This window comes from Lactuca virosa, chromosome 1 (assembly GCF_052849685.1).
Source record: "Lactuca virosa cultivar CGN04683 chromosome 1, Lactuca_virosa_CGN04683_v6, whole genome shotgun sequence".
In the NCBI taxonomy this organism is placed as follows: Eukaryota; Viridiplantae; Streptophyta; class Magnoliopsida; order Asterales; family Asteraceae; genus Lactuca; species Lactuca virosa.
In genome coordinates, this window is record NC_136426.1 from 156,451,157 (window position 1) to 156,465,539 (window position 14,383).

General features: G+C 34.4%; 1 protein-coding gene across 1 annotated transcript; it reads right to left on the bottom strand.

The window, feature by feature from the left end:
* Nucleotides 1-5,018: 5,018 nt before the first annotated feature.
* Nucleotides 5,019-5,627, bottom strand: LOC145122528 (uncharacterized). Its single transcript, XM_079058120.1, has one exon. It carries the CDS (start codon nt 5,625-5,627, stop codon nt 5,019-5,021), a length of 609 nt encoding a protein of 202 aa, XP_078914246.1.
* Between the last annotated feature and the right edge of the window lie 8,756 nt (nt 5,628-14,383).

Sequence of the window (14,383 nt, forward strand, 5' to 3'; positions counted from 1 at the left end):
TATAGGAACACTCCTTTTGATGTCCCTGACCTCCATCATGGCTTTGAGAATCGGTTCCACCTCCAGATCCACCAGAGTTGCCCTGATTTATCTGCGACATCGCCGCAGCCACATCAGCTGTAATTATTGCCTGGAACATAGTTAGGTCGAACTGAGGAGGGGGTGGTGGCGGAGGATCGTTGTTCCTTCTATTGGGTCTCCTTTGGGGAGGCATCTTGTTCTAGAAGCAATCAGGAAGAAGAGGATGGTAAGTCCCCTAAATATTTAAATCAAGATATATGAAACAAGATATATCTCATCCTGATAGTTAAGGTGTTCTACGAAGCGATAAATAGAGAAGGGTTACTAATGCAAGTAACCATTGCTAAGAAGAAATATGTAGCAACACTTGGAATGAATCTCTATATTGTATTCGACTCTAGCTAAAATACTCCTATAGTATTTTAAGTTGTATGTTTTGTTTTATCGATGTCTGATGTATATATATACTTGGTAAGTTTTAGGCTTGCTGCAACACCACAGTCACTCACAAGCACATGTTGGTCATGTCTCGAATAAATATAGTTGATCATGCTCTATTGACCCTAGACATGATTACATAACTGCCCAGGTTTAACCGTAGTGTCCTACATCCAATTACTTTTGTTTTGTTCTACTTATGACTCTGGTTCTGTTATGTATGTATACTTGTATACTTCTTATAAAATACTTCTATTTTAAAAGTATGCTTTTAGTTCCGAGTACTTCAGCCCCTTAGTGTTTATAGTTGTATACCATGTAAGGTTCGGTATACTTAGTTCACTATAAACAAGAGCTCTGATACCAATCTGTCACACCCCCAAACCGGAACGGCGGAAACGTTCGGAGGTGGATGACGTCATGTGTCGTATCACAACAATTGTATCATAGCAATCATAGTAAACACAACCATTACATTGAATACATATATGAAAAGGTTTACATCTGTTTAAGTCTTGTTTACAAACATCAAAAGTATAAGCAAAATATAAAGACATGACTTTAATTGCTCCGTCTTCTCAAAACTCCAGGTGGTACCTGTCTACTGATTTCCTGAGAATACAAGCAGTTTTGAAAGAGTATCAGCATAAAGCTGGTGAGTTCATAAGCGATATTTTGTAGTGAAAACTTGTTGATGAATCTATAGAAATTTTTGTATGTTTCCAAGAAAATCCAATATTTTCTTTAGTGAAAGTAAAATAATACCAGTTCCTTCTATAAATGTTTGTTATTTTATTCCCTTGTAGTATATGAAACATGTTAATCTTTATGCTTGGTTTTTTCTAGTATGTATAGTATGTTCTGTTTTGAAAACCCTGGCTATCACCAGTAAGTACAGTAGTTTTATTAAATAAAACCATGTGTTCTATTTTTGAAGTCCCCAAATGTTATGTATAATAGTTCTATTAATTAAAATAGAACTAATGAAGAATGAAATCTCGTAAACAAAGGTTAGTTTATACTTATTGTGAGGCTTATAACCATACTTGATATGACCTAGTGACCTTTACAACGTTCTTCAGGCGTTGGTTAAATGACATTTGTCACCCCAGGCATGCCTGCCTAACTGTAGCTAGCAGTTCATGTGTGGGATTGTCAATCCCGAATAGATCTATTCACAAATCTCACGCTCTCCCTCCAGGAGACTCTGGTTATACTATGATAGGATTTAGTTCAGTACACCAAAGGGTACAGTTTTGAAGTAGAGTCTCACAATTATGTATTAACTAGTTTACGTGTAGTTCTTGTAGTGATATATTGTATTGATATCCGTGAGTATACTATATGAGGTAATAATTATACTTAAATAATTATTACATATTGTACTCTGGTAGTAGTGTATATCATAAACTAAATCGGCCATAGTTTATATGTTTAGTAGTGAATAACATTGAATTCGTAAAAACTGTGTATTGAAAACCCCAAACTATACCTATTATAGTTTGCATGTATATAGTGTAGTTGATGTGAATATTGAATCAGAAAAACTATGCAATTCTGGTTGTAAGTTGAAAACGTCCCTTATGCTCAACATGGTACAAAAGGGATAAAATATCTAAATATTTTGTACAAATACGGAAATCATTTGTCTGCATCAATTGCATAAGTTTTATACCTGTTAAAAGTCCTTTTGTATTAGTTCACAAAATCATTTGTGTTTGGCTTGTATTCCCCCTGAAAACGTTTAATAAAAAAATCGTAAAAGCATAGCGGTATGAACTCAACTCGAGTGAGTGGTTTGTATGAAAGATCGATATGAGATGTCGAGTGTCAAGTGAAGCCTCGAACACAATTGGATCCTATTTAGCATGTAATAACACGTATATGAATCAAATTAGGGTATTTCACTACTATACATGGTAGGAAACCACCCTAAGGACTTGGAAACACTTGAACTAAGTGTTAAAATTAAGTGTGATTGAATGAGGGAGGTGTACGGCCACACTAAGGGTGTGTACGGCCATGGGTGTACGGCCCATGAGTGTATGGTCGTACACTCATGATGAGGTGTGCGTTTGAGGTGTTTTCAAGGTCCTAACTCGCATTAAGGAAGTGTTCTAGGTCCCACGCTTAGTTGTAATGCAAGTTTGAGGCCTATAATGATCATCAAAGTGGGTTTACGGGCCTATGAGGTGTGTACGGCCGTACAAAGGGGTGTGCGGCCGTACACCCTTCATGTCCATGTTAAGTTTGTCGATTTTAAGGAGAATCAAGGCTAGGATCAAAGGTTTACCATGTCCAACTAGCTGATAGGGGCTAAACTCCCACTTTGGAGGGCCTTTAAGGTGTGTACGGCCAACCTTATGAATGTGTGCGGCCGTACTCCTTCAAACGATGAAGAACATGTTGAAACTTGAAGAATCAAGGCTTAAATCAAGAGGTCTTTCAAGTATAACAAGCTAAAGGATGGAATACTTACGTTTTTTGAAGCCTTGGAGGGTTCACGGTTGAAGAAGTTTGAGAGAGAGCATGGAGTGGTGTGCAGCCAAGGGAAGAAAGAAGTGAAGGAAGTGAGGTCTACTCGTATATATAGGGGTGGGTGATCCACCACCTTGAGTGTGCGGCCATAAGGGGGGGTGTACGGCCGTACACCCATGTGTACGGCCGTACACTCCTCCTGAAGGAGTGTATGGCCTGAAATGCTTCTTTACGACTTTGCTAACTCACCCCTAATCTCAACCTTGGTTGTATTTAAGCTTAGAACACTTAAACGAACCCTTAAACATTGCTAAAAGATAACAGAAACGAGTCTAGCATTGATTGAATTGAACAGTTTCACAAGGCAGGAGTTTCGAGTTGTCACAACATTTAACATCCATTTGATATACATCAAAATATTTATGTGCTGCATAAGCAAGAAAAATTTGAACTGCCTCGAGTCGTGCAACCGGGGAAAAGATTTCCTCATAATCAATTCCTTCTTCTTGAGAGTAACCTTTAACGACTAATCTTGCTTTATTTTGAATCACATTGCCTTCTTTATCAGTTTTATTTTTGAAAATCCATTTTAAACCAATTAAGAAAACATCCTTTGGTTTAGGAATCAACCTCCAAACTTTATTTCGTTCAAATTCAGCTAGTTCAGATTGCATTGCAACAACCCGATTTGAGTGTTCTAATGCAACCTTTACTATTTTTGGTTCAAGTTTCGAAATGAACACATTAAATATACATTATTCTTGATGGACACTTAACACTTCATTTTTTGTTCGAATTTGGGCATGTTTCAAGACTCCGGCATGTGGATCACCAAGAACATGTTCCTTTGGATGATTTCGTGTTCATTTATCCATCGGTAGATATGCATGATCAAAATCTAAAGGCACGTCTTCGAAAATATCATCCGCTTCTGAACCTTCACCTATATTCAAAAGATTGTCTGCAACATCATTGAAATCATTAGATTGATCATTGATATTATCAGGATTCGATCCATTTGGATCCCCCCCCCCCCAACCAATGGATTTGAGGTTTGATGCTCCCCCTCGACATCAGCATGGTACAGCACACGCTCCCTCTCAACTTGAGTTGTAGTTCGCACATTCTCCCTCTCAACAGTCGAATCTTGATTGTTACCATGTAATGTTGAACTTAAGTGCCCCCCCCCCTCCACTTGATCATTAGTCGAAACCGATAATCCTTCGACATTCACTCTTGAAGTTATTGTAGAATGTGTGTCATCTTCTTCCCGTGTAAAAGTCGAATCATCTGAATGTTTTGATACTTCAGGAGTATGATTATCATCAGCATAGTTTTTAGCATCAATCGCCCTATCTGGAATTCCAAAGATCAAATCATAATCAATATCAACAGAATTTGTGATTTCAGATTCATCATTTGTTTCAAAAATTATAGGCTTTTGAATGAAAGATTGTTCGACTCGCTTGACAGAATAGTCATCGAATGTAAGATTGAAAGTTTTTTCGATCTTTCTCATTCATTTGTTCAATACCCTATATGCAACAGAGTTGTGAGAATAGCCCGAGAAGATTCCTTCATCAGCTTTCGACTGAAATTTAGAAAGATTGTCCTTGAGATTCATGATGAAACATCTGCACCCAAATTCATGAAAGAATTTAAAATTAGGTTTCTTTTGTTTATTATCTCACAAGGTGTCATGTTGAAATGACAATGAATAAAAGAATGATTTTGTGTGAAACAAGCAGTCGAAACAGCTTCTGCCTAAAGATATTGAGGCAAATTCGCATATGTAAGCATGGTTCGAGCAGCTTCACATAGAGAATGATTCCTCCTTTCGACAACACCATTTTGTTGCGGTGTGTAAGGAAATGAAAAGTTATGAAAAATTCCCAACTCAGTCATGAATGAATCAAGAATTTGATTCTTGAACTCTGAGCTATTGTCACTCTTAATTCTTCAAAAATTCTTCTTCAAACTCAAGTCTATGTTTTTTATGAAATTGATCATCACTTGAGCAGTTTCATACTTCTGTCGAAGAAAGAAAACCCAAGTAAATCTTGAAAAATCATCAAAAATGACTAATATGTACTTCTTCTTATTGAGAGACTCAATAAATCAACATGAAGAAGTTCCAAAGGTTCAATAATTTTAGAATCAATAACAGTTGGATGACCTAGTCGATGTTGCTTTCCTTGTTCACAAGCAGCACACAACAAATCCTTATCAAATTTTAAGATAGGTAAGCCTTGAACAAGATCATTTAAAACCAATGTGTTAAGATTTTTGAAATTTAGATGGGATAGACGACGATGCCATAACCAGCTGAGGTGTGAGGAAGCTTTCGATAGTAGACACACATAGGGAATTCCAACAATAGGTTTCATGTAGAGTGTGAACATGTCTCCTTTTCGTTTTGACTGAAAAAAAATCTCCTTTGTTTCCTTGTTAGAGATAATGCTTCCTTCTTCATCGAACACAACTTGATTGCTAGTGCCCACAACAAGTTGCAAAACGCTAATCAAATTATGTTTTAAGCCTTCAACATACGCCACTCTATTTACTGTGAACTTTCCATTCGTTACTTTTCCATATCCCTTCAGTTCGCATTTGTTATTATTGCCAAACTTTACTACTCCAACATTGTCCAGCTTTCGAAAATCTCTGAAATTCTCCTTTCGACCAGTCATGTGACGCGAGCATCCACTATCAATGTACCAATTCTCATCATACTACTCGTCAGATAGTACCTGCAATCATTTAAAAGAATTTAGGTCCCCAAGACCTTTTGGGTCCTTGGACATTAGCTTGAAATGCATTATGAAAGGATGAACCTATGACCCAACTTCGAACTTTAGACTTCAAACTGTCAATTAAATCAATTTCATTGATTCTAGGCATCGAAATGTAATCATTCAATGAAAAAGGTTCAACATTGATTTTTCCTTTTTCATCCTTATTCTGAAATCCCTCATCTTTCTTTTTAGATATTTCTTTCCACTTTTTTACAGCTGGATTTTACTCCGACGAAAAAGAACTTCCACACATCGAATCGTTCAAGTATGTCTCGTAAGCAGTCTGAATTTTCTCTTGAGAGTACTTTCCCGATTGATACATTTTTCCTTTTCCTTCTAACCAATTATTGATGTTTTTCACATCACTTCTCCCTTTCATAAAAGATGCTTTCACCTTCTGCTTCGAATCAGGGTTTGGAAAGTGTGGATTTTTAGGCTTAAAAGGTTCATTTTGCTTTCCTTGAACATCCAATTCTCAAATTTTTGTTTTTGAAATGTCCCTTTTGGTAAATTTTGAAATCGATTTTGTTATTGATTTTGATAACCAACAACATTTGAATTAAAAACATGTTGACTTTGTTGATAACGTCTTTGTCCATGAGTTGGACTAAAATTCATTCGTTCATTATTTTGAACGAAATTCCTTTGATTCTTGTTTTGAATAAAACTTCCATTTTTATGATTTGAATCATACTTTCTTTAACATTGATTTTGAACAAAGTTTTCATTTCCATGATTTTGAACATCATTATGTCGAAATTAATTTTGAACATTAGTTCGACTTTTTGGAAAACCATTTTGCTTTTGAGAAGGTTTGGTTTGTATTGACGTCCTATTTTGAGAAATTATCTGAACTTGTTTAGATGATTTTTGCTTAAAAACCTTTTGTTTTTGAAAAGCTTTGACATTTTTCCAATAAGCTTTGTTTCGAGCTTTTGTATTCGAAATACCCTCCTCACAAACCAATTTTTCAACATTTTCCTTGAAAACTTGTTATTTAGTCTTTTGAGGTTTTGAAACATTAGGTAAAGAATTACCACCTGTTTCTTTGTTTTTATGATCAACATTTGATTTTTCGGTTTTAACCTCCCAAACACGTCTTGGTTTTTGTTGTTGAAAAAATATTTGAGTTTTTGTTCAAACCATTTTCCACGGTGTTTTGATTTGAATAGAAACCTTCTTTTGTCACGTTTTTATTGTCTTCTTCAACTAGTTTGTTTAATTATGGATTCACCTTGTCACCATTTCCTAAGGTGACAAATACTTGGTTTGGAAATATAACATCATTTGTACTCTTGAATCTTGGATAGACTACTGAGTTTGATTCCAGATAATGTTGTCCTTTGTCTTTCAGTACCTTTGTGTATTCCTTTGATTCTTCATAGACCTGTTCGACAACGACTCTAGGAATATATGTTTCGTTCGAAACATCTTCCTCATCACTCACATAGTCTTCCACTACAACTCGATCAAGAGGATCACATACTTTGGATGTAGAAGATTGATCACTGTTAACCTTCACCACCATTGAATCATGACATATTTTGTTGCCTTTCGCCATCGAATTGACATTAATAATAAATAATTGAGAACAATCGACACTTTCCTCAGCTTCAATTTCACTGATATTATCAGAATCATCTTCGATATCAGCGAAATTTTGTTGAGAATCAAATGACGACTTCTCAGTCATGTTCAAAATTTTAACTTGTTCATTTTTAGTGAGAGTTTTATTAACAATATGCACAAGATATTCATCATTTAATCATTCATCAATCTTAACTATTCCATATTCATACGAATCATTAGGAACTTTATCGAACTCAGAAATTTTCTTTTTACAATCATACGAAGTCGCATCTACTTTTTCTCTCTCATAAGCTAAGAAAGGGAGTAATTTTCGATGTTGTTCTTTGCATATATCAGATGAATGACGCAATTCAGTTAGCTTAGCATACAGACATTTGGCAGAATTACAATAAATATTCCTCTGTTTAACTAACAACATACTATCAGTCCTAACATAATCTCTATCTACTATAATGTTCCTTAATTGAAGCTCTAAACTCTCTGTCATACTCTTCTTAACTTCCATTTTGTTTCAAACATCATATAGTAATGATTTCAATTGTTCAGCTTCTCTACTCATGGAAATCAACATATCATTAAGATAAGAAAGAGTATCATCAAAATCTTAAGAAATTCAAGAAGATTACGTACCTTCGACGTCATTGGAGATTTGTCAGCGCCTATTGAAACAAAGCATCTTCCTAACATTTTCTCATCATCTAAACCACCTTCTTCGAATTGAGCATACATAGCTCTATGTGTGGGAATCCTCATCTCCTCATCATCAAACCCCGAAGACCAGATCTGATACGTCCCATCATTCTCATATCCTCCTTTTTCCATCAGAGAGATTCCTTTGGTTCGAGCCTTCAACTCCTCAATCTTTCCTGCATAGTACGCTTCATCTTTCACTCTCTTCTTCTTCTCCTTCTTTCGCAACATACAGTCCTTTGCCAAGTGATTCGAACCATTGCAGTAATTGCAATCATATCTCGAATCACCTTTGAGCTTCATTTGTTTCTTCTCAACCACAGTCTTTACTTCCTTCTTCTCCTCCTTCGAATCGACCTTTACACCTTTTCCAGTTAAGTTATTCCCTTTGAACTCATTGTTGTTCTTGTACTTCGGATTGAATGGCTTTTTGAAGACCTTTTTCACCTTGTTATTTGAATAGTAAGCCACTGTTTCATCTTCAGAGTTAACCATAAATCCTTCTTCTTTAAATTTATCTTCATCAACAGAGTCGACTTCAGAGTCCTTGGCAGTCACTTTCGACATCAGAACCAAAGGTCCTCCTAAGCTCAACTTTCATTCTTCAGCAATTTTGTTTATCTCGCTTTCATGGGCCTTAAGAACATTATATAGATCAGCCAACGAATAACCATCGATACTCTGTTGAGTTTTGATCATCAAGCTAATGTTCCTCCATTCTTTTCTCAATCCCATCAGAAAAGTCATATTGTATTCCAAAGTCGAACGAGTAACACCATAACGAGTACACTTGAATATCAATTCGTTCAAGCGATCATAGTATAACTCGATAGTTTCATTATCTTGCTGCTTGAACTCAGCCATTTCCAACAAACATTGCTTCACTGAGATTTTTTTTGTCTTTTCATTGCCTTGATATTTTTCTTTCAATGTGTCCCAAATCCCCTTAGCTGTTTTGCAACTTCGAACGTAGTTGTAAACTACTGGTGGAAGAGAACCTTGTAGTTCACGAAGGATTTCTTGTCATTTTCTTCATGTTTATCCCTTCGCACAACAACATCGGCAGAAGAACCAGCAGTTCCAACTTGTTCAAGCATTCCATGACGATAATTTCCACTTGTGATGCATCTCCAAAGATCTTCATCTATTCCGTTGAGATAATCATCCATTCTATCTGCCCACTGCTCATAGTATTCAGGAATGAGCATTGGAATCTTCGTAGATGATCCAAGCAGGTGCGAGAAACTTGACATCGTGTTCATGTTAAACTTCATAATTGTTGTACGGACTAACGTAATTTTTGATTCAAAAAGAGATCTGGAAGAAGAATCAAATAGAAATTGACCTGTAATCACTCGACCTAACAAACAGAGTGCAGAATCGAAACACAACAATAAATTGAAACAAGTTTTCTGATTCAATATTGCGGAAAACTTTGAATCGGAAAGATTGATTCAAAAAAATATGAAAAACACGAGAAAACTTAAACTGATTGAATGAATTCTGCTCTGAATCGATTGTTTGTGCTATGTACTATTCGCGTCTGGAACGAATTAAGGGAGAAAAAATTTGACTAGTACATCGAAAGCTTGAGGAATCGATTTCGATTTGTATGGTGTTGGTTGTTACATCTGACTCGCATGTAATTTGGAGTCGAACTCATAGATTGAAACGTATTTCAACTTGTATGATGTTGTCTGGGGGTCGAACGTATTGAGGTCGAAATCGAATTCGACTGATATTGAATTCGAGTTATGGTTCTTCTTTGTTCGCATCTGGTATCAAATTGGCGAAGAAAACAAAATATTTCGATTTGAATCCCTAATCTTTCAACAATGTGGAAAATTTTACCCAATTTCGAACAGAGGTAACTTTCTGTGATGAACTGAAGATATTGCATTTCGAATCCCTGAAGTTTCAGCGTATTGACAGTTTATGCACAGTTTCAACATGGGAGTAATTTTATGTGAAGGAGGAAGATTTTTCATTTCGAGTCCCTGCAGTTGATGCGAGTTGTCACTTTATGCCTGATTTCTCATTTGGGGTAAACTTTCGCATTTGAAGTTGTTTTGGCACAACGAGTCCCTGCAGAATTTGTAAAATTGACAGTTTATACCCAGTTTTCGAATTTCTTGCAACACTCACCCAAAAGTCGAAAATTTTCACAAAATTTGGAAATTTTCCTCAGCTTTTCGTGATTGTTTTTCGGTCAAGATTTTCACGGTTTTATTTTTGTCACACATCGAGGGGGTGTTTCGTCAAGTTTATTCCTCGAGCGCTTCTCATCCTTTGTGGGTTTTCTAATCATTTGTTGATTAAAAAAAGGGGGAAAATGTAGAAATGGGTATTTGAAGCTTCTCACGTATTCATTTTGCAGATTTGAAGACCAGTGTTACTTCGAGGGGGAGTTGGTCTTGATCGCGAGCTCGTTTGGAAATTGAAGCCGAAACATCCGATCCTAACTTTGAGGGGGAGAATGTTAGGGTGCAAAGTTCTCATTGGATGTGGCTTACCCTCTTGTGATGTGTAATGGGTTGAGTCTTTCCTATTAATAGAAAGTGAGTGACTCCCATTTATGTAAGACCCATTTGTGAGATTAGTTTAGTGAGAGAATTTACATTACCCACTTGTACTCTTACTATTCTAACAGAGCTTAAAATGGTTTTATTTACTCTTGGTGTTCTTGATGAATGATTGATACACTTGATCTTTAGTATTCCGCACATATCATCATAATCCGGATCACTACATGTTCCTACTAATTTTCTTACTCATTAGATTAAGGTAAGTGTCAAAATCAAGAAATGAGATTAAGAGAGAGAAATAATGGATTCCACGTGTTATTGTTTTATAGGAGCAAAAGGATAAATAGAAACAAAATGTAAAAGCATATTTATTTTTTCTTTGGTTTATGTTATTTGATCGTTTATATCTAAATTAGTATTTCTGCATTTTTATAGTTTCTGCATTTTTCTAATATAAATTAGGGAAATCTTCAGAAAAATCTCATTTTTTAGGAAAATTAAAGATTAACTCCCAGAAAATGATTAAATAGAAAAGTCAATAAACCGGCGAATTTCTTCACTTTATCCCCTAATGACCTGTCCAACAGGTCATGGAACCAAATTGTTAATTTTCTCAAAATAATGAGACTTTTCTACAGATTTCTCAAAATTTATATATAATGTATATATAACGTGTTTTTATGTATTTATATGTATTTTTCAAGTATTTCTACGTATTTTTATATATTTTACGTATTACTTTTTTCAGGTGTTTTTATATTTTTTAATATAGTTTTGTTATATTTTTTATATATTTTAAATGTATAAACATATGTTTTACGTATTTATATGAATTTTTAAGTATTTTTATGTACTTTTATATAATTTGGTATAGTTTTCATGTATTGTATTTTTTATTAAGTTTTTTTACATATTTTTAAGTATTTTAAATGTATAAACGTATTTTTTTACGTATTTATGTGTATTTTTAAGTAATTTTTTTATGTATTTTAGTTTTTTTTTTTGAAAGGGAACTTCCCTAACGAGGGTTTCCATACCAGCTTTCGCGCACCGACTAATCCCCCGCTGCAAACATGAGGTTTTATCTTATACCCTGGAGTCACTGCAGGCGAACCTCCATGGCCACAATGGCTGAGTGGTGCCAGGATTTGAACATGGGTCAATAGTTTATCCACCATATCTTCCACGTGTCTTACCAAGTCACCAGAACCCAAGTGGTTGTATTTTGTTTTTTTTTTCTTTTTTTTTTGGTTTTTTTTACATATTTTTGTATTTTTTTTACTTTAAGTTTCATCTTAAGCTAACTATTAGACCTTGTAAATGAATGAAAAAATCACTAGAGTACCTCAAAACAAATATTTTTCAAAGGCGGCCATTAGCAATCAACACCATTTTTGCTGGTAAATTTTTTTATTGAATTTGGTTTGTAGATGAACAGGGTTTACGAATATCTTGTCGTTAATAAAGATATTTGTAAACTTTGTTCATCTACAAACTGAATTCGATAGAAATGGAAGAATTTACTTGCAAAAATAACGATGATTGTTAATGATCGTATTTGAAAAATGTTAGTTTTGAAATACTCAAGTGATTTTTTCTTCATTTATAAGGTCTAATAGTTAGCTTACAATGAAACTTGAAGTAAAAAAATACATAAATACGTAAAAAATATATATATACCAAAATACATAAAAATACTTAGAAAATACATATAAATACGTAAAAAATACACAAAAATGTTTAAAAATTACATAAATACGTGAAAAAATATACCATAATATATTAAAGTACGTAAAAATACTTAAAATCCATATAAATATGTAAAAAAATGTTTATACAATACGTAAAAAAAAACAACTTAAAAATACATGCATACGTAAAAAGAATATATAAAAATATGTTAAAACAGTTAAAAAATACATAAAAATATGTTTATACATTATAAATAAATTTTGAGAAAATTTATAGAAAAGTGACATTATTTTAGAAAAACTAAAGATTTTATCTCATGATACTGGTTAAAAGGGATAGAGTGAAAAAAATTGTCGTTTTCTTGGCCTTTTTTCTATTTTAAATTTTTATTTCTTGAGTTAATCAGTAACTTTTTCAAAGTAATAGGATTTTTCTGGAAATTTCCCTATAAATTATATAAAATATAATTTTAATATTTAAAAATAAAATAAAAAAGCATTAGCGGCGACGTGTATTTGCGACGACCCATAACTTCGGTAACTTGGCCGGAAAAACTTCGGCCGATGTACCGAAATGGTGATAATGGCGACCCGTTTGTGAGGACGGACTGTTTTAGTGACGAACGTACGCGACGACTCACGCGACGTTTTTATGAGTATTAGACACAAAGTAATAGCGACGACTCATTAGCGATGACATTTCGTAACTAAAGGTTTAACGACGTTTCTATAATCAATTGTGACGTCTTTTGTTGTCGCTAAAAGGGAGGTTTTTTGTAGTGAAATGTGGTTGAAGAAACACTATTAGTATCTTTTGCATGTGAATTGACATACATTATGTATCGGACCTAGTCTATCAAAAACGATATTATTGTCTCTTTTTGATCCTTTACGACGATCCACATAAACTTACTTGTCACAATTGGCCATATCGATCAAATATTTGATCCACAGTAACCTAGTCAATCAACAAGCGAGACGCAATGATAACCCAAAAAAAAAATCAAACTATGTTAACATCACATGAAGTGTCAAATCAGCGTAACCCTTATGGGTGTCAAATCGGGCAATTGTTTCGTGTTTTTGTCTGATATGACACGACAAGGTTTCATGTAACCGAAAACACGACACGATGTCGTGTTTATGTTCATTAACACGAAAACGAGTCGATTAAAACAAGACAAAAACGACACGACACGACAAACATAAAATAATTTAATTATTAGTTTATTTAATAAATACTTAATCGTATATAATTCGACAAACACATGCTAAATCGTGTCAATTTCATGTCGAATTTGAAGCATGAATACGACACGACATGAAGTCATGTTTTTTACACTTGACACGAACACAAATTTGAATTTCGATTTCGTCCCAATTTTATTTCGGCGTCGTTTATTTTTGTTGTATCGTGTCATAAATTGACCCCTAGTAACCCTCCCCCTCCCCTAATGGTCACATTAGATCACCTTCACGACTAATTACATATCGGTGATCACCAATGATTGTTAATGTTAATCTTATATTCTCATAACATATTAGTGAAACCGGTAACAAAGGAATAAATTGATTTTTTACGTAAAAATATCGATATTCATTTTGGGTTAAAAAGAGGAAAATTTTGAGTGGATTTTGAAAGTGAAAACTAATGCATGTCGTATTTTATCCATTATTGCTTTTGAATAAATGTGATGCGGGTAATGAATTGGGTTGCTCGATGTCGGTTTGATAGGAAATCAAGTAATGACATTATACAATAAAAACAAAATTACATATGGTTTACCAAAAGTTACAATTTCAGTTTCTATTAATCATTTTTATAGGAATGGTCATTGTGGTTTCTAAACTTGCATGAATAGTTACTATGGTTTCTAAAATTTGCACTAATGGTCTTTGAGCTACATGGAATGACTTTTTTACCCTTTCTTAATTTATTTTATCTTTTTCATAAACAAAATTTAATTATTTAAAATAAAAAAAACCCTACCCCCCCCCCCCCCACACACACACACACACATCTTTCGTCCCGTTTTCTCTCTGGCTCACACTTATATTTGATTCCTTCGCTGGTTGACTGCCCTAAGCCAACCCCAAATCACTACTCCTAAACAAGCAATATCTTTGCATCCTTTCATCTTCATCACCACTCCTC

Excerpts from the sequence above, each read along its gene's own strand:
- LOC145122528 (XM_079058120.1), bottom strand. The coding sequence starts at position 5,627 with ATGACTGGTCGAAAGGAGAATTTCAGAGATTTTCGAAAGCTGGACAAT.